Source organism: Protomyctophum parallelum (genome assembly GCF_964188405.1).
Source record: "Protomyctophum parallelum genome assembly, chromosome: 21".
Classification (NCBI taxonomy): Eukaryota; Metazoa; Chordata; class Actinopteri; order Myctophiformes; family Myctophidae; genus Protomyctophum; species Protomyctophum parallelum.
Window position 1 is genome coordinate 23,664,507 of NC_139713.1, and position 17,994 is coordinate 23,682,500.

A 17,994-nucleotide genomic window follows, 5' to 3' on the forward strand; every position below is an offset into this window, starting at 1 on the left:
TTCAACAGCTAAAGTTTAAAATAATGGCTAAAGTGCTTAAAAGCTATAAGGTGACACAGATGAGCTCCAGGTCGTAAGGCCTTATAAGTGAGACGCATACTAACAGGCAGAGTGTGTGTGTGTGTGTGTGTGTGTGTGTGTGTGTGTGTGTGTGTCTGCATCCTAATCCTAGTGTACAAGGACATCCTGGCCTCGGGCAGAGGGGACTCCTTCTTCATTCGGACACACTTCGAGTACGAGAAGGAGGTCCCGCAGAGCCTCCCGTTCGGCCGGGGGCAGATCTTCAAGGTCACGGACACGCTCTACGACGGCAAGCTGGGCAACTGGCTGGCCATCCGCACGGACAGGGACAACACACTGCTGGAGAAGGGAATCATCCCCAATAAGAGCAGGTGTGTGTGTTTGTGTGTGTGTGTGTGTGTGTGTTTGTGTGTGTGTGTGTGTGTGTGTGTGCGTGTGTGTGTGTGTGTGTGTGTGTGTGTGCGTGCAACTGTGGTAATGCCGGCTAGCTTGTTAGCCATGTCTACATTAGTAGTAGGTTACCCATGGTGCAAGTTTCAGTATTTAATACTTCTACTTCTACTCCACTACATCTCAGATCCAAATATTGTACTTTAATCCACTACATTTATTTTAAAACTTTAGTCACTTTGTAGATTTTGATTATTATTACAAAACATACATTAACCACTTCAGAGTATATACAGTACATTCCGGCCATTAAAAAATAGCCGATCTACAAGCTCACAGTGCGTTGCGATGTGACACATTGTGAGCTTGTAGATCTGATATTTTCAAAAGATGTTCATACAGATTTGAAAACTTGAAATGGGACATTCTACACAATGAATACTTTCCACTTTTGGTACTTTTAAGTACATTTTCAGTATTGATATTTTAACTTTTGACTCATTCCATGTTGCGTACGACAGGGCAGAGCAGATGTCCAACGTCCAGAGCGCCCAGCGAGCAGCGGCCGGCACCGACCGAGGAGACTTCTGGAGGCTCCGAGGCCAGCGGAAGAAGAAGGACATGCGCAAGAGTCGAGAGGACCTGACCGCCACGCCCGTTGCCACGCGCTTCCCCGCCTACGAGAGGGTGGTGTTACGAGAGGGTGAGCCCAACATGAGAGGGTGGTCTTAGGGGAAAGTAACCGGGGGGAGAGGGTGGTCTTTAAGTGAAAGTAACCGGGTGAGAGGGTGGTCTTAAGTGAAAGTAACCGGGGTGAGAGGGTGGTCTTTAAGTGAAAGTAACCTTGACTTAAAGGGTAAGACCACTTTTTTGGAGGTTTGGGTTGTTTTCTTACCTTATTATGGTCAAGCTAGTCCAGTCCAGGAGTTAATTCGCTCCATTGTGCAGTTTTATAGAAAATAACTTTATAAAAATACCAGCCCAATGAGCCCATTGACTTACATTGTAGCGGGGAAACAGCTCTCAAAGTCACTCTTTTAGCACATGAACGAATGCAACAAAAGCTGATTCTGACAGTTTATGACATAAGAAAAACTCAAGCGGTTTTATTTTCGTGTTTTAACGTATATTTATAAAGGTACTATTTTGTTTGGAGAGACACTGAAGCTGCAATGCGGTCTTCCGTTTCCGGTTTCATTTGTAAACAAGGAAGCACGCTGGCTGCCTGTGTTGTACACTGAGAGCACCCAATCCATCTGCAGTCGAGCAGTACCCCCGACACAGACACCCACGGCAAGCAGTCATAAGTTTGTAGGCTTACGATACTTTTAGAACAGAGGATGAAGTGCGTTGTTCCAGATTGTTTCAGTTAGAGTTGGACCAATCGGATCGTAGTACCGCGTCACGTGAAAACAGAAGTGATTCGGTTAGCGTAAGCATACCTACCAGATCTTCTTTCTACACAAATTAATCAAAACAAGACAACGTTGAAATTTTTTATTAAAAATAAAACCGCATGAGTTTTCCTGATGTCATAAGCTGTCAGAATCAGCTTTTGTTGCGTTCGTTCATGTGCTAAAAGAGTGACTTTGAGAGCTGTTTCCCCACTACAATGGAAGTCAATGGACCCTATTTTTTATTTCTTAAATTGCTAATAAACAACACAACGGAGCGAAATAACTCCTGGACTGCACTAGTTTGACCATAATAAGGTAAGAAAACAACCCAAACCTCAAAAAAAGTGGTCTTACCCTTTAAGACAAAAGGTTCCTGTCGACCATCATGTTTGTTTTTGTTTGAGTGGTGCAACCACTCCCTGGACTACACTTTGAGAAGCACCAACAGAAATGGGGCTGAGTGACACTCCTTTTACGGCCTGACAGCCATTCAGCACTATTAGACACAACTGCACCCTACCACCACCTAGTGGCTGTCTGCCCAGATCCAGACGGGTTGTGGTGGCACAAATAAAGTACACAGTAGTCTCTCTGCTCTACTTAGTTGTTTTATTACATGTTTTTCTGTCCTGGTCTATAGCTCACATTGTCGTGTGTTGTCATTGCATTTGTTCTAGCTGGATTCAGGAGGCCTGTAGTCATATTTGGTCCAATCGCTGATGCAGTCAGTGAAAAACTGGCCGCCGATCTTCCCAATGAGTTTGTCCTTGCCAGTAAGTATTTGCTTTGTATGTGACATTTGTACTAAAATGTGTATTTAACATGGTCCTAATCAGCTTGCAGAGAACTTTTGATTTAAAAAGAAAAATTCAAAAACAGTGATGTACAATAGTCAAGTGCAGTGATACTCAAACTTTTACATTTCCAGGACTAATGAAATGCATTTAATTTTTTATCTCTGGGACCCCAATCTGATAATTGATTGTTAGACATGACCTCGTGCGATGTGGTCTGTCATTTGGTCCAGAAAGCCTGTAGTCTTTGTGGGTCTCCGATTCCCAAGTTGAGAACCACTGGTCTAGTGTCTTGCCTACATGTCTGGAACTGTATGTAAGGCTTTGTTACAAACCCTGTACTGTGTGCAGATATGTTCTGTTACTATGACGATTCTTGCATTTGTGACGATGTTGGTACATTGTAAATACCTTTTTTATTGTTTGTTTTTTCTTTTAGAAACTGAGCCCAAGGATGCAGGCAGTGAGCAGTCCTCGGGCGTGGTGAGGCTGAACACCATTCGACAGATCATTGAACAGGTATTGGAAACAACTGGCAGCATTTACTACTTCACCATGTTTGTCATCCTATGCCTCAAAGCAGAATAGTTACGAATTAAAATGGTGAGAGAGTAGGTGCAGGCAGCAATTCAAGATATATATTTGTGTCACTTGGCACCAAAGCCACACAAGTACGTAAAGTACTGTAGGTTGAAACATTTTTAATAAACTGGTTTCTCTGTTACCTCCTGCACACCTTTTCCTAAATTACCGTATGACGATTGACGAGTGGCTGCGACTATGGTTCAATTCCTGCGTTTTTTTGGGGATGATTTAACCACTTCAAACCTGGTTGCCCCAGCCCCTCACCTGCACATCATTATAGGTGTCATTACCAGTAAGACGGCTGAGTGCAAGAAGCGACCTCGCCCAGGTCACTTCTCGCAGGTCGCGAGAAGATAGATAGGTCGCAGATATTTGTCTTCCCAGGTCTGTTAGTTCAACACCAACAAAATAGCACAGAAAACATATTACCAAGCAAATACACAGGGCAGTTGGTTTAATGCCGCGATGGCTGAGGGGACAAAACTCACCCCAAAGAGGACCTTTTTTTTCACCCCAAGGTTCTGTATCTTTGTCCAGATGGCATGAGGTCGAAGAAGCGATAGAGAGGCTGATCGGTGTAATTTGATATTGAAAGTGCTAAGCGTGTAGCCTGCCCAAGCCTGTGTGATTTCTGGTCTAGAGAGGGGGGGTGCAGACGAAATCAGCCTGATCCTATTTGTTCACCGATCTGAGTATTAATAGACTAATATCACTGGAACTTCGGTGTGGAAAATGTATTTCCAAGGGGCGGTTACAAACAGATTCCAACACCACAGCAAAAGTGTCTCACTTTCAACAGTGGGCTCTGATTGTTCACCCACAACTCTGGGGTGAACGAAATGTAATTCAAACTGATCAGTGCCAGACCCAATCTGGCCAGGGAAATGTCTTCTTTTCCTGCGGCAGATTGGTCTGGTTTCCAGGCTAATGCATACATTGCCCTGACTCTCCACAGGACCTCCATGCCCTTCTGGATGTGACGCCCAAGGCGGTGGACACCCTGAACTACACCCAGTGGTATCCCATCGTGGTGTTCCTCAACCCCGACAGCAAGCAGGGCGTGAAGGCCATGAGGAGCCGCCTGGTGCCCGGCTCCAACCGCAGCGCGCGCAAGCTCTACGAGCAGGCCCTCAAGCTGAAGAAGACCTGCTCGCACCTTTTCACCTGTGGGTTCAACACAAAAATAATAAAAAATAAAATAAAATAAAAAGTCTTTGCCCGGAAAATAGCCGATCTACGAGCTCATAATGTCGCAACATGACCTGCTGTCGAGTCATTGTGAGCTAATGGATCTACTATTTGCGCCGAATGTTCACCTTTTATGGCGTGGATAGAATTCATGTGGTTAATGCAATTTTCTTGATGTGCTTCTAGCGGCCGTCGACTTGAACTCGGCCAACGATGCGTGGTATGGCAGCATTAAGGACTCCATTCGAGAACAGCAGGAGAGAGCTGTCTGGGTGTGTGAGGGCAAGGTACGTTTTATGTCATTTTAGAATTTTCTTTAATCTTTTGAATCATTTTTTAAATGATTTTCTGAATACTTAGGTATTAGAAGGCGTTTTAAAAGTCGGCCTTAGGTCTAAATGAGATTAAGTGGTCAACTATTGTGCGCTATTTTGTATATACAAAGAAAATGTGTCACTGTCATAATTATTATGTGCTCTGTGCAATTTGGGATTACGAAGCCTAAAGTGGCAAACGGAAATAATAATTGTAATGTTCCATTGTTCAATGCAAAAAACTAAAACAAATTGTTGATCTCAATTACTTAAACTAGCCCTTACCCGTTGTGAGATATTGCCCCGTTAAGACCTCCATATTATTATGCTCAATGCCTGTGTGAAAAGTGGGAGCGATTGGTGCAGGCGGTGAGGAGCTACGGCGGTGTTTCTGACAGACATTCAGACAGACATTGACTGAAGATGATATGATGATGTGTAATTATCTCTCACAGTTGGACGGTACCGAGGAGGACCTGGACATCCAAGATGACCGCATGTCCTACCTGTCGGCCATGAGCGACTACCTGAGCGTGGACAGCCGGATGACCAGCGACTATGAGGACACAGCGGACGAGGGCGGAGCCTACACTGACAACGAGCTGGACGAGCCAATGGACGAGGAGCCCCGCCACCACCACCACCCCGCCGTGTCGGCCATCAGCCGCTCGTCGGAGCCCGTGCTCCCGGACGAGGTAAAAAGGAAGATATCGCACCCGTGTGAACTGAGCGGTGCGGGCTGCTGGCTGGATGCCAGTGGTATTGCAGCTGTTGGTACTCACAGAAACACAAACAGACAGACACACGCGGCCAGTCTTGGGGCAATTAGGCACCGCAAAAAAACCCACCTTTTTCTCACGACCATCTCATCATTGCATCACGTCGATCATTTTCATCGTGTGTTGCCGTTTTTTTTCCCAACCAACAGGGACCTGATTCCCAAGTAATGTTTTGGCCGTGGCGCCGTGGGCCCGTTTTCATGGGGTGTGATTAAATATCAGGGTTTTTATTACATTTCCTAACAAAAACCCACAAAAAATAAATAATTGTAGTTATTTCCAGATTTTTTTTAAAAACTATATTTTCTCAGAAAATATCAGATCTACACGCTCACAATGTGTGGCGATGTTACGGGTTCTGAGCTTGGAGATCAGTTATTTTTACTTTTCTATTTTAGTGTACGTCGTTTGGGTATCTAGGAGGCACCGACTTTGTTCTTTTTATGGGGGATATCGAGCTGAAAGTATTCAGTGTTACTTTTTATGAAGTTATATAACGTATCATTCATGTGTTTACCAACCCCCCCCATCACCCACCCCTCATGTGTAGAAAGCCCACCCTGCTCCGCGGGCTCGTATGAGGAGGTCAGGGAGCAGAGAGGGTCTCACCAGAGACCCCAGCCCTCCCCCGTCCTTCATCCCTGAACCCCCAAAGGTGAGACCCCAGCCCCCCCTGTCCTGTCCTGTCCTGTCCTGTCTCCATCCTTCACCCATCTTACCCCCACCACTAACATTAACACTGCCACATAGGGCCGTCACAATTCTCCAAATCAGTGGTTTTCAACCAGTGGTCCAGGTGGTCCTCAGCTAAATGATGGAGAGTGGGTAACCAAATGGACCCTTATAGATCTTTAACTCTTGTGAGAGTGTAAAATGAAACCAAACTGACGGGTCCATTTGGTTTCATTTTACGCTTTCAAGAGTCACATTATTGTTAAACCCATCTGCATTATTAATTTACAAGAAGTCTACACAATTTGAGAATGTAGAATAATTGCCATATTGATCAAATGTTGCCTGTCATCTCTCCTAATGGTACCACATCTATACAGCATGGAATTGTGGAAAAAATATTATCAGACAATATTCTATTCTGAGAAGCTAAATGTCATCAAATGGTGGTACGTGGCAGGCTCAAATGCAGAATAAATAATGTATGTATGTATGAAAAGGGTTGAAAACCACTGCCTTAAATTCACCATTCAAAGAGACTTTTGACTTAAATGTGACTTTAAAATATTTATCTCACAGACATTTTTTCTTCTTTTTCTTTTTTCTTTGACAATTCTAATCCCTGTGGCTTTTATGGGTCAGGAAACTGGAGCTGTTGTAAAGTTCTCTCCTGCTATGCATGTATTGTATATAAAATGTATTACCAGTATATAAAGAAATGGAAGTACATACCAGTACAACCAGATTTACAAGCTCACAAACCCTGGACAATTTTCACCCGTAATTCAGGGCTTCAGATCAACAGGGTTGTTTGAGATGATTTTTCATGTTCCAGTTCCAATTTTGTCCAATTTTACTCGCCCTTGATGAAAATGGTGTCCCATTCCAAACATCTGTTTGCTTAAATGAGAACATTTAAATTTTTGTGTGTTTTTAGATAAAAAGTCCCTAAAAAGACAATTTGAAACTTGTAAAATTGTAAACAAACAGACTGCACCCATGTCCCCAAAAAACGAGGACGAGATGGATTATGGGCGACGGTACCTGATACCGTCTAGTGCAGCTACTAACTTCCCATAGCCTTGAAGGGATGCAACGCTCTGTTTGGTTCAGAAACGTACAGGCTTCCGTTTCAGACCGAAACTAATAAAATGGACCGACAGTCCCGACTTTAAAGTGCCGATTCCGAAGTAGCTGTACCCGCGGAGCCTCTCTCCACATACTGGTGTATGACGCTGTAGTAGTCCTGGTCGCCGTCGACGACGGAAGCGCTTAGTGGCATCGCTAGCTCGTAGTCGAAGCGGTTGAATCCGGAGATCTCCTCCCAGTCACGGCTGGACGGGGTGGCGAAGGCGGGTTCCGGCGTCTGCACGAAGAAGAAACTGTCCAGGTTCCGTTTGGCCAGCTTCTTGGCGTGCTCGGCGGCGTAGCGCTCCAGCAGGCCACTCTCCTGCTCGGCATAGAGCCGCCGGAACCGGAGCTGCTGGTCGCTGATCCGCGAGCGGCACCGCGCCGCACACGTCATCAGCAGGTGGAACAGTATGATGATGGCGATGTACAGCCAGCCCAGGATCTGGTAATCGGCCAGTGGTGGGAAAAAAGTACTCACATTTTTTACTTAAGTAAAAGTATCAATACGGCAATGTAGAACTAAGTTACAAGTCAAATCAATAAATATTTACTTCAGTAAAAGTACTAACGTATTGGTATAAAAATGTACTTAAAGTATCAAAAGTAGAATGTACCCATTAGGCAGAATGTCCCATTTCAAAGAATAATAAATAATGGACCTTGATACCCACTTCTTTTGACTAATAGACATCTAAATGGACGTCTAAAAATGGGCTAAAATAGTTTTTAGGTCTAGGCTTAGATCATGCTAATCAGCATCGTCTCTAGGCTAAGCTTGGACCGCTAATAAACTCTAATAGACGACTATTGCTCAGTAGGATGAAAAGGGAGGTAAGAAGATGGAGTTCTTTCTCACCTGCGATTCGGCGCGAAGAGTCGCGAGTATGTCGTCTATCTCCGCCTGCGGCACGGCCGTGCTTTTTCCACGGCAGGGAAACTTGTAGCGCTCCTCCTGGCACCTTGACCGCGACATATTGCCACAAAGAAGGTGATCTTGATAGTGCCGCGGCACATTCTCACCGGCGAGAGCGCACACGTAGTAATTGCCGCCGAGTAGCGCCACGGCGATCCAACACAGAGGCGCGATCCACGCCGTGTTGCTAACGATCAGGTACATGGCGACGGTGTTAAGTGTGTCTTTTAGGCTCGTTTTGCGAAGAGCCAGTCCCGTGACGAGTTTCCACGTGTCCCTGTTCAAGATGTAGCCGAGCACTAGCAGCACAAGCGCGGGCACAAAGAAAGACACGGCGCCGTACAGGCGGTTCCCGTCGTTGCAGGGACAGCTGAACAGCACCAGGGAGAAGACCTGCTCGCCGCCCGCGGTCGACAGCGCCACCAAAGCCGTCACCAGGCCCACGTTGGCCTTCTTGTTTAGAGTTCTCACCACGGCTCTGAAATGATCCATGTGTGTTCATGATGTGCCGTCACTGCCGTGTGCTGCGCGGCTGTTGCAACTTGTGTCTGTGACACTGTTAATCGTCTCGGTTTCTGAGGCTAGTGACACTGCAACTTGACTGATAAGCAAGGGTGGGGATTGAGAAGGAGGGGGTGTGTGTGTGTGTGTGTGTGTGTGTGTGTGTGTGTGTGTGTGTGTGTGTGTGTGTGTGTGTGTGTGTGTGTGTGTGTGTGTGTGTGTGTGTGTGTGTGTGTGTGTGTGTGTGTGTGTGTGTGTGTGTGTGTGTGTGTGTGTGTGTGTGTGTGTGTGTGTGTGTGTGTGTGTGTGTGTGTCATTAAATATGGTATCTGCTTTTGCCAAAAAGAAACTATTATTATTAATTTAATAATAATACATCAGCTAAACTTGCACATCGGTCAGGTTGTAATGTTTCCATTTAAAATGGGCAAGCCAACGGGTATAGTGCTTTCTCACTGTTCTCAAAGGGAGTCACAATAGAATATATATATATATAGTAAAAATGCAACTCCTTGGAACCAAACTGTTGCGAGTAGTTGCATGAAATGAAACCATTATCCCCAATGGCAGTTGCAAGGAGTTGCATTGGTGTGACATGTCCTTAAAACTGTTTTGTTGCAAGGAGTTATGCCTAATGTGCTGTCCCATAAATTCCATACCATTTGGAGCCCTTGCAGGCTCTCACCCTCAAGCACTTACCAGCTGACGTAAGTCAATGAGGGTGCAGGGCTTGAGGGCGAACATTGAAATCAGGCCCACTGTATGCAAGTGACTTGTCTTGATAACATGACGGCATTAAATCGTCCCGTTCATCTGACAGGTTCGGGGGGTTCAAACTCGCAACGACTCGTCCCGAGGCTACGACTCTCCCTCCAGCAGCACCATCAGCAGTGACACCACCACCGGCGGCGGCGGGGGCCGGCCTCCTCCGCCCCCCGTGGCCAGCAAGCCCTCGTTCACCTCCCGCACCCACAGCCAGTCCGTAGAGGAGCACCAGGGCCCCCCGGTGGCCAAGGAGGAGGACGACCCGGCAAACCGCTCCTTCATGGGCAAGGTTATTATTATGAAGCACTTGTTTCTTATTGCCTTCTCTGGCGCTCCCCGGTCAGACACAAATAGATTCTGCATATCAAACTCATTATTATTATTTTTTTGTTAAAGATATTTTTTTGCGGCTTACGCCTTTTATTGATTTTTGAAGGGACAGACAGTAGGCTGACAGGAAACGGGAGAGAGATGGGGGGATGACATGCAGTAAAGGCCGTGTCGGGTCCGGGAGTCGAACCCGCGGCACACTGCGACTGGATTACCAGTCCGGTGCCCAGACCGTTACGCTACGGCCTGGGCCTCAAACTCATTATTGCTCTGAATTATTGTTATATAAACCTGGAAATTGGCTTCAATATTCAGGAAAAGGTTTGGAAATTACTACGTAAAGATGTGTGGGAACTCATTTCTACTCTGCCCATAATGCATTCAGGAAAAGAGCTTTCATCTGACTTCCCTCCCCTTGTTGATTAATATTTTTTATTTTAACATTCTTCTTTTTTTCACTTGCTTGCTTTACTATAACAAAATAGAAGCAGGGTGGACAGGTAATGGAGTACATATTCATGTACATATAAAAATACATTGTGATTGTAATTTTGTTCCCCCCACCATTATGATTTCATGTGGTCATCCATCACGATGCCGTGTTTTTGTTTAATCGTACATTGTTTTTTTGTTTCATTATTTAAAACCCAATCATTTGTCTAGTTATTTTCACGACATTTGTGTATGGCTTTAGTGTGAACGGCACCATATGTTTGTATTAATAAGCTAAATATGTATGGTTAATTAACTTTGAAGTGTTTTACTTGTAAGGTGAAAGCCTTCGAGCAGATGGACCATCTGGCCAGAGCCCAGAGGATGTTGGAGCTACAAGAGGCAGAGAATGCTCGGGTTGGTACTCAAACTAGTACCTTTTTTTTAATGTTCGATGCAATAAGAATTAAATTGTTAATCGCAATTATTTGTGTGGCAATTAATTGTGAACTTAAATTTGTAATCGTGACAGCCCAATTTAGCATAATTTATACTTTGTTTTATCATGTCTTTATGATACTACTATTACTACCGCAATACTACTGCATACAACTACATGCTCCCCAAAGTCATACAGTGGGATTAAACACGTCTCGTTCCTTTCCTCTCTCCGTGTACAGCTGGAGATAGCTCAGAAGCACCCTGACATCTACGCTGTTCCAATTAAACTGCCAAAGTCCAACCTCAACCGCCCACAGCCAATAGGGTAAGCCCAAGTACACTTTTGTACTACATTTTGAACTCTGGAATCTGGATGTGTTTTTCTATATATTGCAGTGTTGATACTTTTTACTTAAAGGTATATTCAGTGATTTCACTCAAAAAACCTTAGGTTTCGTTTTTGGCTGTGGGACCCAGCCTTTCGTCCAATCAGGATAGAGAGTCAAAAACGAAACCTAAGGTTTTTTGACCCCCAGGGGTTAACTGTGGACAGGGAGGAACTCCTTATATGGCCAGCACACTCTATAGTAGAGAGGATTATCACAACAAAACAAAAAAATAAGTGATATTTGAATTAAGTGAAATCACTGAATATACCTTTAAGTAAAACATTTGGGTCCCTTTTCCACCACTGCCTGCTGTCTTTTAGCTCCAGCTCCAATGCCCCCGAGCCCCAGGTGGCGCCATCCAGGCCACCGTACGGGGACAGCAGGGGCTACGCCCGCGACGATAACGACGACGAGGATGAGTACCGCAGGCAGCTGGCTGACCAGACGAAGAGAGGCTACTACAGCCAGCAGAAATACAAGGACACTGAGCTGTAGAGCCACTGTCACTACTACACTACAGCCAGCACAAATACAAAGACACAGAGCTGTAGAGCCACTGTCACTACTACACTACAGCCAGCACAAATACAAAGACACTGAGCTGTAGAGCCACTGTCACTACTACACTACAGCCAGCACAAATACAAAGACACTGAGCTGTAGAGCCACTGTCACTACTACACTACAGCCAGCACAAATACAAAGACACTGAGCTGTAGAGCCACTGTCACTACTACACTACAGCCAGCACAAATACAAAGACACTGAGCTGTAGAGCCACTGTCACTACTACACTACAGCCAGCACAAATACAAAGACACAGAGCTGTAGACCCACTGTCACTACTACACTACAGCCAGCACAAATACAAAGACACTGAGCTGTAGAGCCACTGTCACTACTACACTACAGCCAGCACAAATACAAAGACACTGAGCTGTAGACCCACTGTCACTACACTACAGCCAGCACAAATACAAAGACACTGAGCTGTAGACCCACTGTCACTACACTACAGCCAGCACAAATACAAAGACACTGAGCTTGTAGATCCACTGTCTGTCAGTCTTCCACTGTCTGAAAATGCAGTGGGCTGAAACCCCCTCCTTCATTCTGTCCTATTCCCCCACCTAGTCGAGGCAAAGGGATATTATGGCTTATGTCAGCGTGGTGGCCAAGTTAAACAGTGTCTTCACTTTGATGTTTAAGGCCCATGCATATTCCACTTTTAGGTGATAACCTAAAACAAATGTCACATTTGAAGGTGATGACCCTTTCACCTAAAAGGTGAGTAGGTTATCAGCTAAAAGTGGAGTATGGGGGCATTAACTGTCAAATGTCTGTTGTGTTCCATACTCCCATCTCCTAAATCTAAAAGAAAAAAAAATCGGATGGCTCTTCAAAGGGATTACTTCACATGCAAAGCACATTAGATAACACGTCTTTTATTCCTGTTCACAAGGTGTGTGTGTGTGTGTGTGTGTGTGTGTGTGTGTGTGTGTGTGTGTGTGTGTGTGTGTGTGTGTGTGTGTCTGCCTGTGTGTGTTGTTCCAAATGTTTTGGAAAAACATCACAAGACTGTAAAGTAGTTTTCTTAAATTTTTCTCGTATATACCCGTCCTTAATGGCAGAGAGTGTAAGTGTCTGCAATTCCTTTTTGATACAGTATGTTTGATATTTCATGGTGTATATATTCCTCATATCGGGCTTTTGTTACATTATTAGGATACAAACTCGCTCGCAGGGCTTTCCATTACACTTATAGCAACGCTGTGTCCATTGTGGGCCCAATGACAAATATAGCACCGTTTCAATCATCTCGTTTTTATTTCTTTTGAAGTTTTACTTCTGAAGCTTCCCTGCTCTCACTCTTTTAAAACATCCTTGTGCTTTTAACTGTTCACAGTAAAATCCGCCAGTTAATTTTTATGATTTTTCTACTTGGAACGGTTCGCGGTGGGTTCACCCAGTTGGAGGCGGAAGTGCTGCAAAGTGAAAGTTGTGAAGCGAATCGGTGGACATATTCTTCAACCATGTCCAGCTGTTCACACCGGGACATTTTTTATTCATACACTTTGGGTGGACTTTTATTCTGACATATTGTCAGATTTGACACAGGCTTGGCAGCGCTTCTGTGTGCACCTACCGTCCGTCCTAGATAAAATGATTCTATGACCTGTGCATTGAACACATTGCACTGACTGTGCCACGTTGGATCACACTGTAAACAATGGCACACAACTGTACATGTACTTCTTTACATTAGTGTCCTTCCTTTCTGTGCCGTAATCACATTCATGCAAAATCAACTGTTTTATTATTGTTCATGTATATGCCTGAGCCCAGGGCTGGGCATTATATCCATATTAAAGCCATGTCATTGTACGTTACAAGATATCTCGGGTTTTGAATATTGGGATATGGCAAATGTGTTGTCTTTTCTTGGGTTTAATTATTTAAGCCCTATTTTATACTCGATTAATGCTTTTTAGCTATTTAGAAAAATGTATATTTATATGGTCACAATAAAGAATTATCCGTCACAATATAGATATCAAGGTATTTGGTCAAATATTGTCCATATTGCCCAGCCCGCTGAGCATTGCTTCTGGATGTCCGTAAATCTGAATTTATACTCCCTTCGCATGATGATGTAGCCTACCAGCTAGGGCTGTCACGATTATTTTTTTTTGTTGACGATTAATTGTCACACATAATTGCGATTAACGATTTGTTTTTTGCATTGAACATTGGAACGTTGCAATTTTTATTTTACGTTTGCCTTTAGGCTTCGTGATCACACATTTTTCTTTCCGACAAAATAGCGGAAATAGTTGATCTAAACACGTGTTGTAAGCTTATAGATGTGCTATTTTTGATTTAAAAAAAAATATAAGGACATTTTTCAACATGGAAACGATTGATGATTATCCAAAAATAATTTTGATTATCTCAAATAATTGCGATTAGACGATTATGTCATAATTGTGACAGCCCTACTGCCAACAACGAGGCAAGCAGCACACTTTCTAATGTGCCTTTTTTGCTTTGATGACTTTGAGAGAGAAACGGCATGCGTCCTGGACAGCACTGTTACTTATGTTCAGGATTCAAATAAAAAAATGGCAAAAGTAGATCGACAAGCTCCACATTTCGAGCTTGTAGATCGCTACTTTTTATGATTTTGTGTGTCGCTGTATTATGATCAAGTAGGGCGTTAATTTACACACACAAAACACACACAAAAAGTTAAAATATGGAGATTAGTAGTTTTTGCCCGATAGCAACAATATACTGTATATTATATAACATTCAATGCACTATGTTTCATGTCTGTTGTCTCCCAAGTCCTGACACAGATGTCATTGGAACGATGTCTGAACTTCAGCATAGATGGTGGCGCATCTAGGGCTCCATTTTCGTCACAGCTAAAGCCCTTATCCCTAAACTTCTTTGCCTTTTTTACTATTTTGAAAAACATTTTTGAATAGAGCAACTAGCCAATCTACATTGACACGTTGTGAGCTTGTAGACTGGCTATTTTAACTATTCAAAAATGTTTTGCAAAATAGTAAAAAAAAAAAGGCAAAGCAGTTTAGGGATAAGGGGTTTAGCGGTGATGAAAATGGAGCCCCTAGTGTACAATCTAGTGCGCCATCTGCGTTAAAAAAAAACCTTGACCAAAAAGTCCAGGAGTGTAGCTTTAAATGTGAGGCACTGTACTCAATGTACTTGAAAAGGTTTGATCACATACAGTAAATAGTTGTCGGGGAGAAACCTCATTTGGCCAAAACTGTTACTTTTCCCCTTTCAGGATTAAAAATGTAAAACTTTGTGTAACACAGTAGCATGCCGAAGTAGGCCATCAAATTAAGCAAGATGAAATTTTGCTTAAATCGCCATGACCCTACACACAGTAAAATCCTCCTGTTAATTGATCAATTTGAATCCATATAAGGGTTGATATTTTGTATATTGTAAGGCAATAAAAGCTGTTTCATGACGGAGAAGAGACATCACAGAGGAGGGATGGATTGTGGAACAGGTTCAAGTCATTAAGGAGTCTCTAGTATTTTGTATTTGTACCTCTCTTTATTAGCTGCTCACAACAGGAGACAATCACATTTGTATTGCATATATATTTGTATGTTGTATACACGGTACGTTCTGTCATGTCTTTTTTTTTTTTTTTTTTGTACAAGGTAGAATTGGGAAATATTATGGTACAAGACAATCATGTCAGTTGCTTTATTCCAAATGTATTTAGTACGGTATGTGATGTGTGTAATCTCCCTGACTTGCAGCAATTCTTGTGACTGTTGGGAGTGCTTGTCCCTCTGAAACAAATTCAAATAAAAAAAAACAAGTTTTCATTTTTTTACATTTACATGAGGTTGATTATTAAGATTATATTCTAAAACCAAATCACGTCAATGCCTGGTGCTTGTGAGTGTGATAACACTGAAAGGTCTCAAACTCAACCCGTGGCTGAAAAACCCTTGATGCTGACATGAGTTTGTCGGTCATTCTCAAACAGCCTCTGAAGTTTAGTTCCACAGGCGCATGATGGAATATCTTCAGTGGTGTAAAGTAACTAAGTACATTTACTTAAGTAGAATTTTGAAGTATTTGTACTTTAGTATTTCCAATTTCCAGTGCTTTTACTTCTACTCCGCTACATCTCGGATCCAAATATTGTACTTTTACTACACTACATTTATTTGAAAACTTTAGTTACTAGTTAAGTTTTAGATTTTTATTACTAAACATACATTAACCACTTATTAAAGCACTATATATTTTGGCTATTTGAAAATAGCAGATCTACAACCTCAGAACGCAATCTGCTATTTTCAAACGATTTTTATACATTTAAAAAATATGGGACATTCAGCATAATGAGTATTTAACTTTTTGTAATATATATATTTTTTACTCTTTGTTTATCCCACGATTTTGTAACCCACTTTTTCACCCAGTGTCAATTATCTAATGTGATCCTGGGCTCTGCACTCCCTCTGCCAACCTGGGGAGAGAAACTGACTGACCTCATGCTTCCTTCAATGCATGAGGAGTCCACATAGCACGTGCAAGGAAGGAACACATTATTCCAACCAGTTCCTTTCCCCTCCGCCCCAGCTGACCATGGGGAGGCAGTTTAGAGACCAGGATTACTGCATGTTTTTTGTGAGGGTACCTAGCCTAGGGGACACGGGGAGAACATGCAAACTCCACACAGAAAGGCCCTTTTGTCAACCCCACCTAGGGTATGGGCACTGATGACATGGAGGAGGGAACACGCCCCCAGTGCCACCGTGCTATTGCAGTATTGATACTTTTACTTAAGTAAAGATTATGAGTACTTTTTCCACCACTGAATATCTTCACGCAACGGTTGCCAGGGAATTGGGGGCTGGGTGGTGAAATGCATTTTTGCAAATATCGATTCAATTAAAACATATAATGGGACGTTGAGTGAACCAAAATCAGCACTTTGCAAAACATCTCTTGAGATTTGATGGGAGGACACCTAACACCACCAGCTAATGAAATACGTAGGCCAATTTATGTTCACATTGGCCCCTTTTCCACCAGGGTTGAACTGGCTTGTTTATATTTTCCTATATAATGCCTCATTTGCACATTTAAATGTACAATTTTGGAAAACTTGTAATACAATAAATCATTGTCTTCGTGTAAGTAACTGGGGAAGTTTCATGGTGATAACTATGAATTACGTTTTTACCTATTCACCTCATGTATACAGGTCTACTGTAGGTGAAAATAATGTGTGAACTGATACATATGAAAAAGCGACTCCTGTGGAAGGGTTATCATATATTAATTTACTTATATTGATCCTATAAACATTTAATATAGGTATGGTTTTGCCCACTCAATTGGTAATTAACGTTCCAATTTTGGGGATCTGGCTTCTGGACTATAAACCGGGCCGGTTCCACCCTGGTGGTAAAGGGGCCATTGTGAAAATCAAATGGACCATGGGAGGTTTCAGAGTTTGTTTGGCACGTTTACACATGCACAAAAATGCAGCGCCATCGACCGTCAAGAGTTCATTTGAGAGGTGGAAATCTATGTACAGTAGCCGGCAGACACACCCCAAGAGGCAATTTGTAGGTCCGTTTGTGTTCGATACATTCAATTAATATAATTATATAAATAAATAATAAAAAGTAAAAAATAAATAATAATGATTATTTACCCCACCACCTAAATATCTCTGCTGTCTGAAAGAAACCACCAAGATTTCAGGAAATGGAAAAGAAAATTCAGCTATCAAGAAGTTAGAAGGGTCTTTGTCAAAGCACTTTTGCGCGCGTGTTCAATAGCACTGATTTATGAAAAAAAAGTTAGGTGGTTTCTTCTGAACAGCAATGATATGCACAATATAACTCGCTGTTGTCTTTGGTTATGCATGATGAAATGTGAACACTCCGCCTGGTGAAATGACCTGCATTGTACTGTAGCTCTACCGTACATGTTCACATGATGACAAACTGTACAGATTAAGGCAAGTCAGTGCTGATGAGATCAACGTGTTGAACGTGTGTCGTATTAAACAAGATGCAGAAAATGGGTAATTTTGTGTTTTTTCTGTCAAATCAAATTTGTTATGGATCAAATTAAACGGGATTCAAACCGCTGTCTTAACCCATTTAGACCTGAGGACACATCGTTGTCACCCTATAGCTTTTAACCACAGCGCAGCACCGAGTGCTGTGCTATGAGAAAATGTGTGAAAATGTGTGCAAATCTTTGAATATATATTCTTTCACAGGGTTCCTGGAACAACATAATTATTTTCAGATGGAGGTCCGCTGCCAAATACTGATATTCTGTGGGTCCTTGACATTAAATAGTTTGAGAACCACTGATATAGAAACATAGGTTTTTCAGAAAACTGTCATGATTTAGAAGACATTATTTTGTA

At 42.8% G+C, this 17,994-nt stretch overlaps 2 protein-coding genes across 6 annotated transcripts in view; one reads left to right on the forward strand and one right to left on the reverse strand.

Annotated features, from left to right (window-relative positions):
- tjp2a (tight junction protein 2a (zona occludens 2)) overlaps positions 1-15,412 on the forward strand; it is a 59,336-nt gene extending 43,924 nt beyond the window's left edge. For all 4 annotated transcript variants that reach the window (XM_083794264.1, XM_083794263.1, XM_083794261.1 and 1 more), the window contains 12 exons: positions 173-392; positions 933-1,114; positions 2,486-2,581; positions 3,042-3,121; positions 4,143-4,353; positions 4,562-4,662; positions 5,145-5,384; positions 6,019-6,123; positions 9,506-9,739; positions 10,552-10,629; positions 10,893-10,978; positions 11,363-15,412. In XM_083794264.1, coding sequence (XP_083650390.1) covers positions 173-392; positions 933-1,114; positions 2,486-2,581; positions 3,042-3,121; positions 4,143-4,353; positions 4,562-4,662; positions 5,145-5,384; positions 6,019-6,123; positions 9,506-9,739; positions 10,552-10,629; positions 10,893-10,978; positions 11,363-11,537 — 1,808 coding nt within the window. In that variant the 3' untranslated portion in view covers positions 11,538-15,412. The remainder of the gene's footprint in view (positions 1-172; positions 393-932; positions 1,115-2,485; positions 2,582-3,041; positions 3,122-4,142; positions 4,354-4,561; positions 4,663-5,144; positions 5,385-6,018; positions 6,124-9,505; positions 9,740-10,551; positions 10,630-10,892; positions 10,979-11,362) is intronic.
- LOC310879515 (calcium homeostasis modulator protein 6-like) lies at positions 6,988-8,729 on the reverse strand. Of its 2 annotated transcripts, none has more exons than XM_083794265.1 (2): positions 8,128-8,729; positions 6,988-7,713 (listed from the first exon to the last, which is right to left on the reverse strand). In XM_083794265.1, exons 1-2 carry the CDS (start codon positions 8,674-8,676, stop codon positions 7,312-7,314), a joined length of 951 nt encoding a protein of 316 aa, XP_083650391.1. In that variant the 5' UTR covers positions 8,677-8,729; the 3' UTR covers positions 6,988-7,311. The 2 variants fall into 2 exon arrangements, with proteins under 2 accessions (XP_083650391.1, XP_083650392.1); XM_083794266.1 differs by having other exon boundaries at positions 7,327-7,744.
- Positions 15,413-17,994: the final 2,582 nt, after the last annotated feature.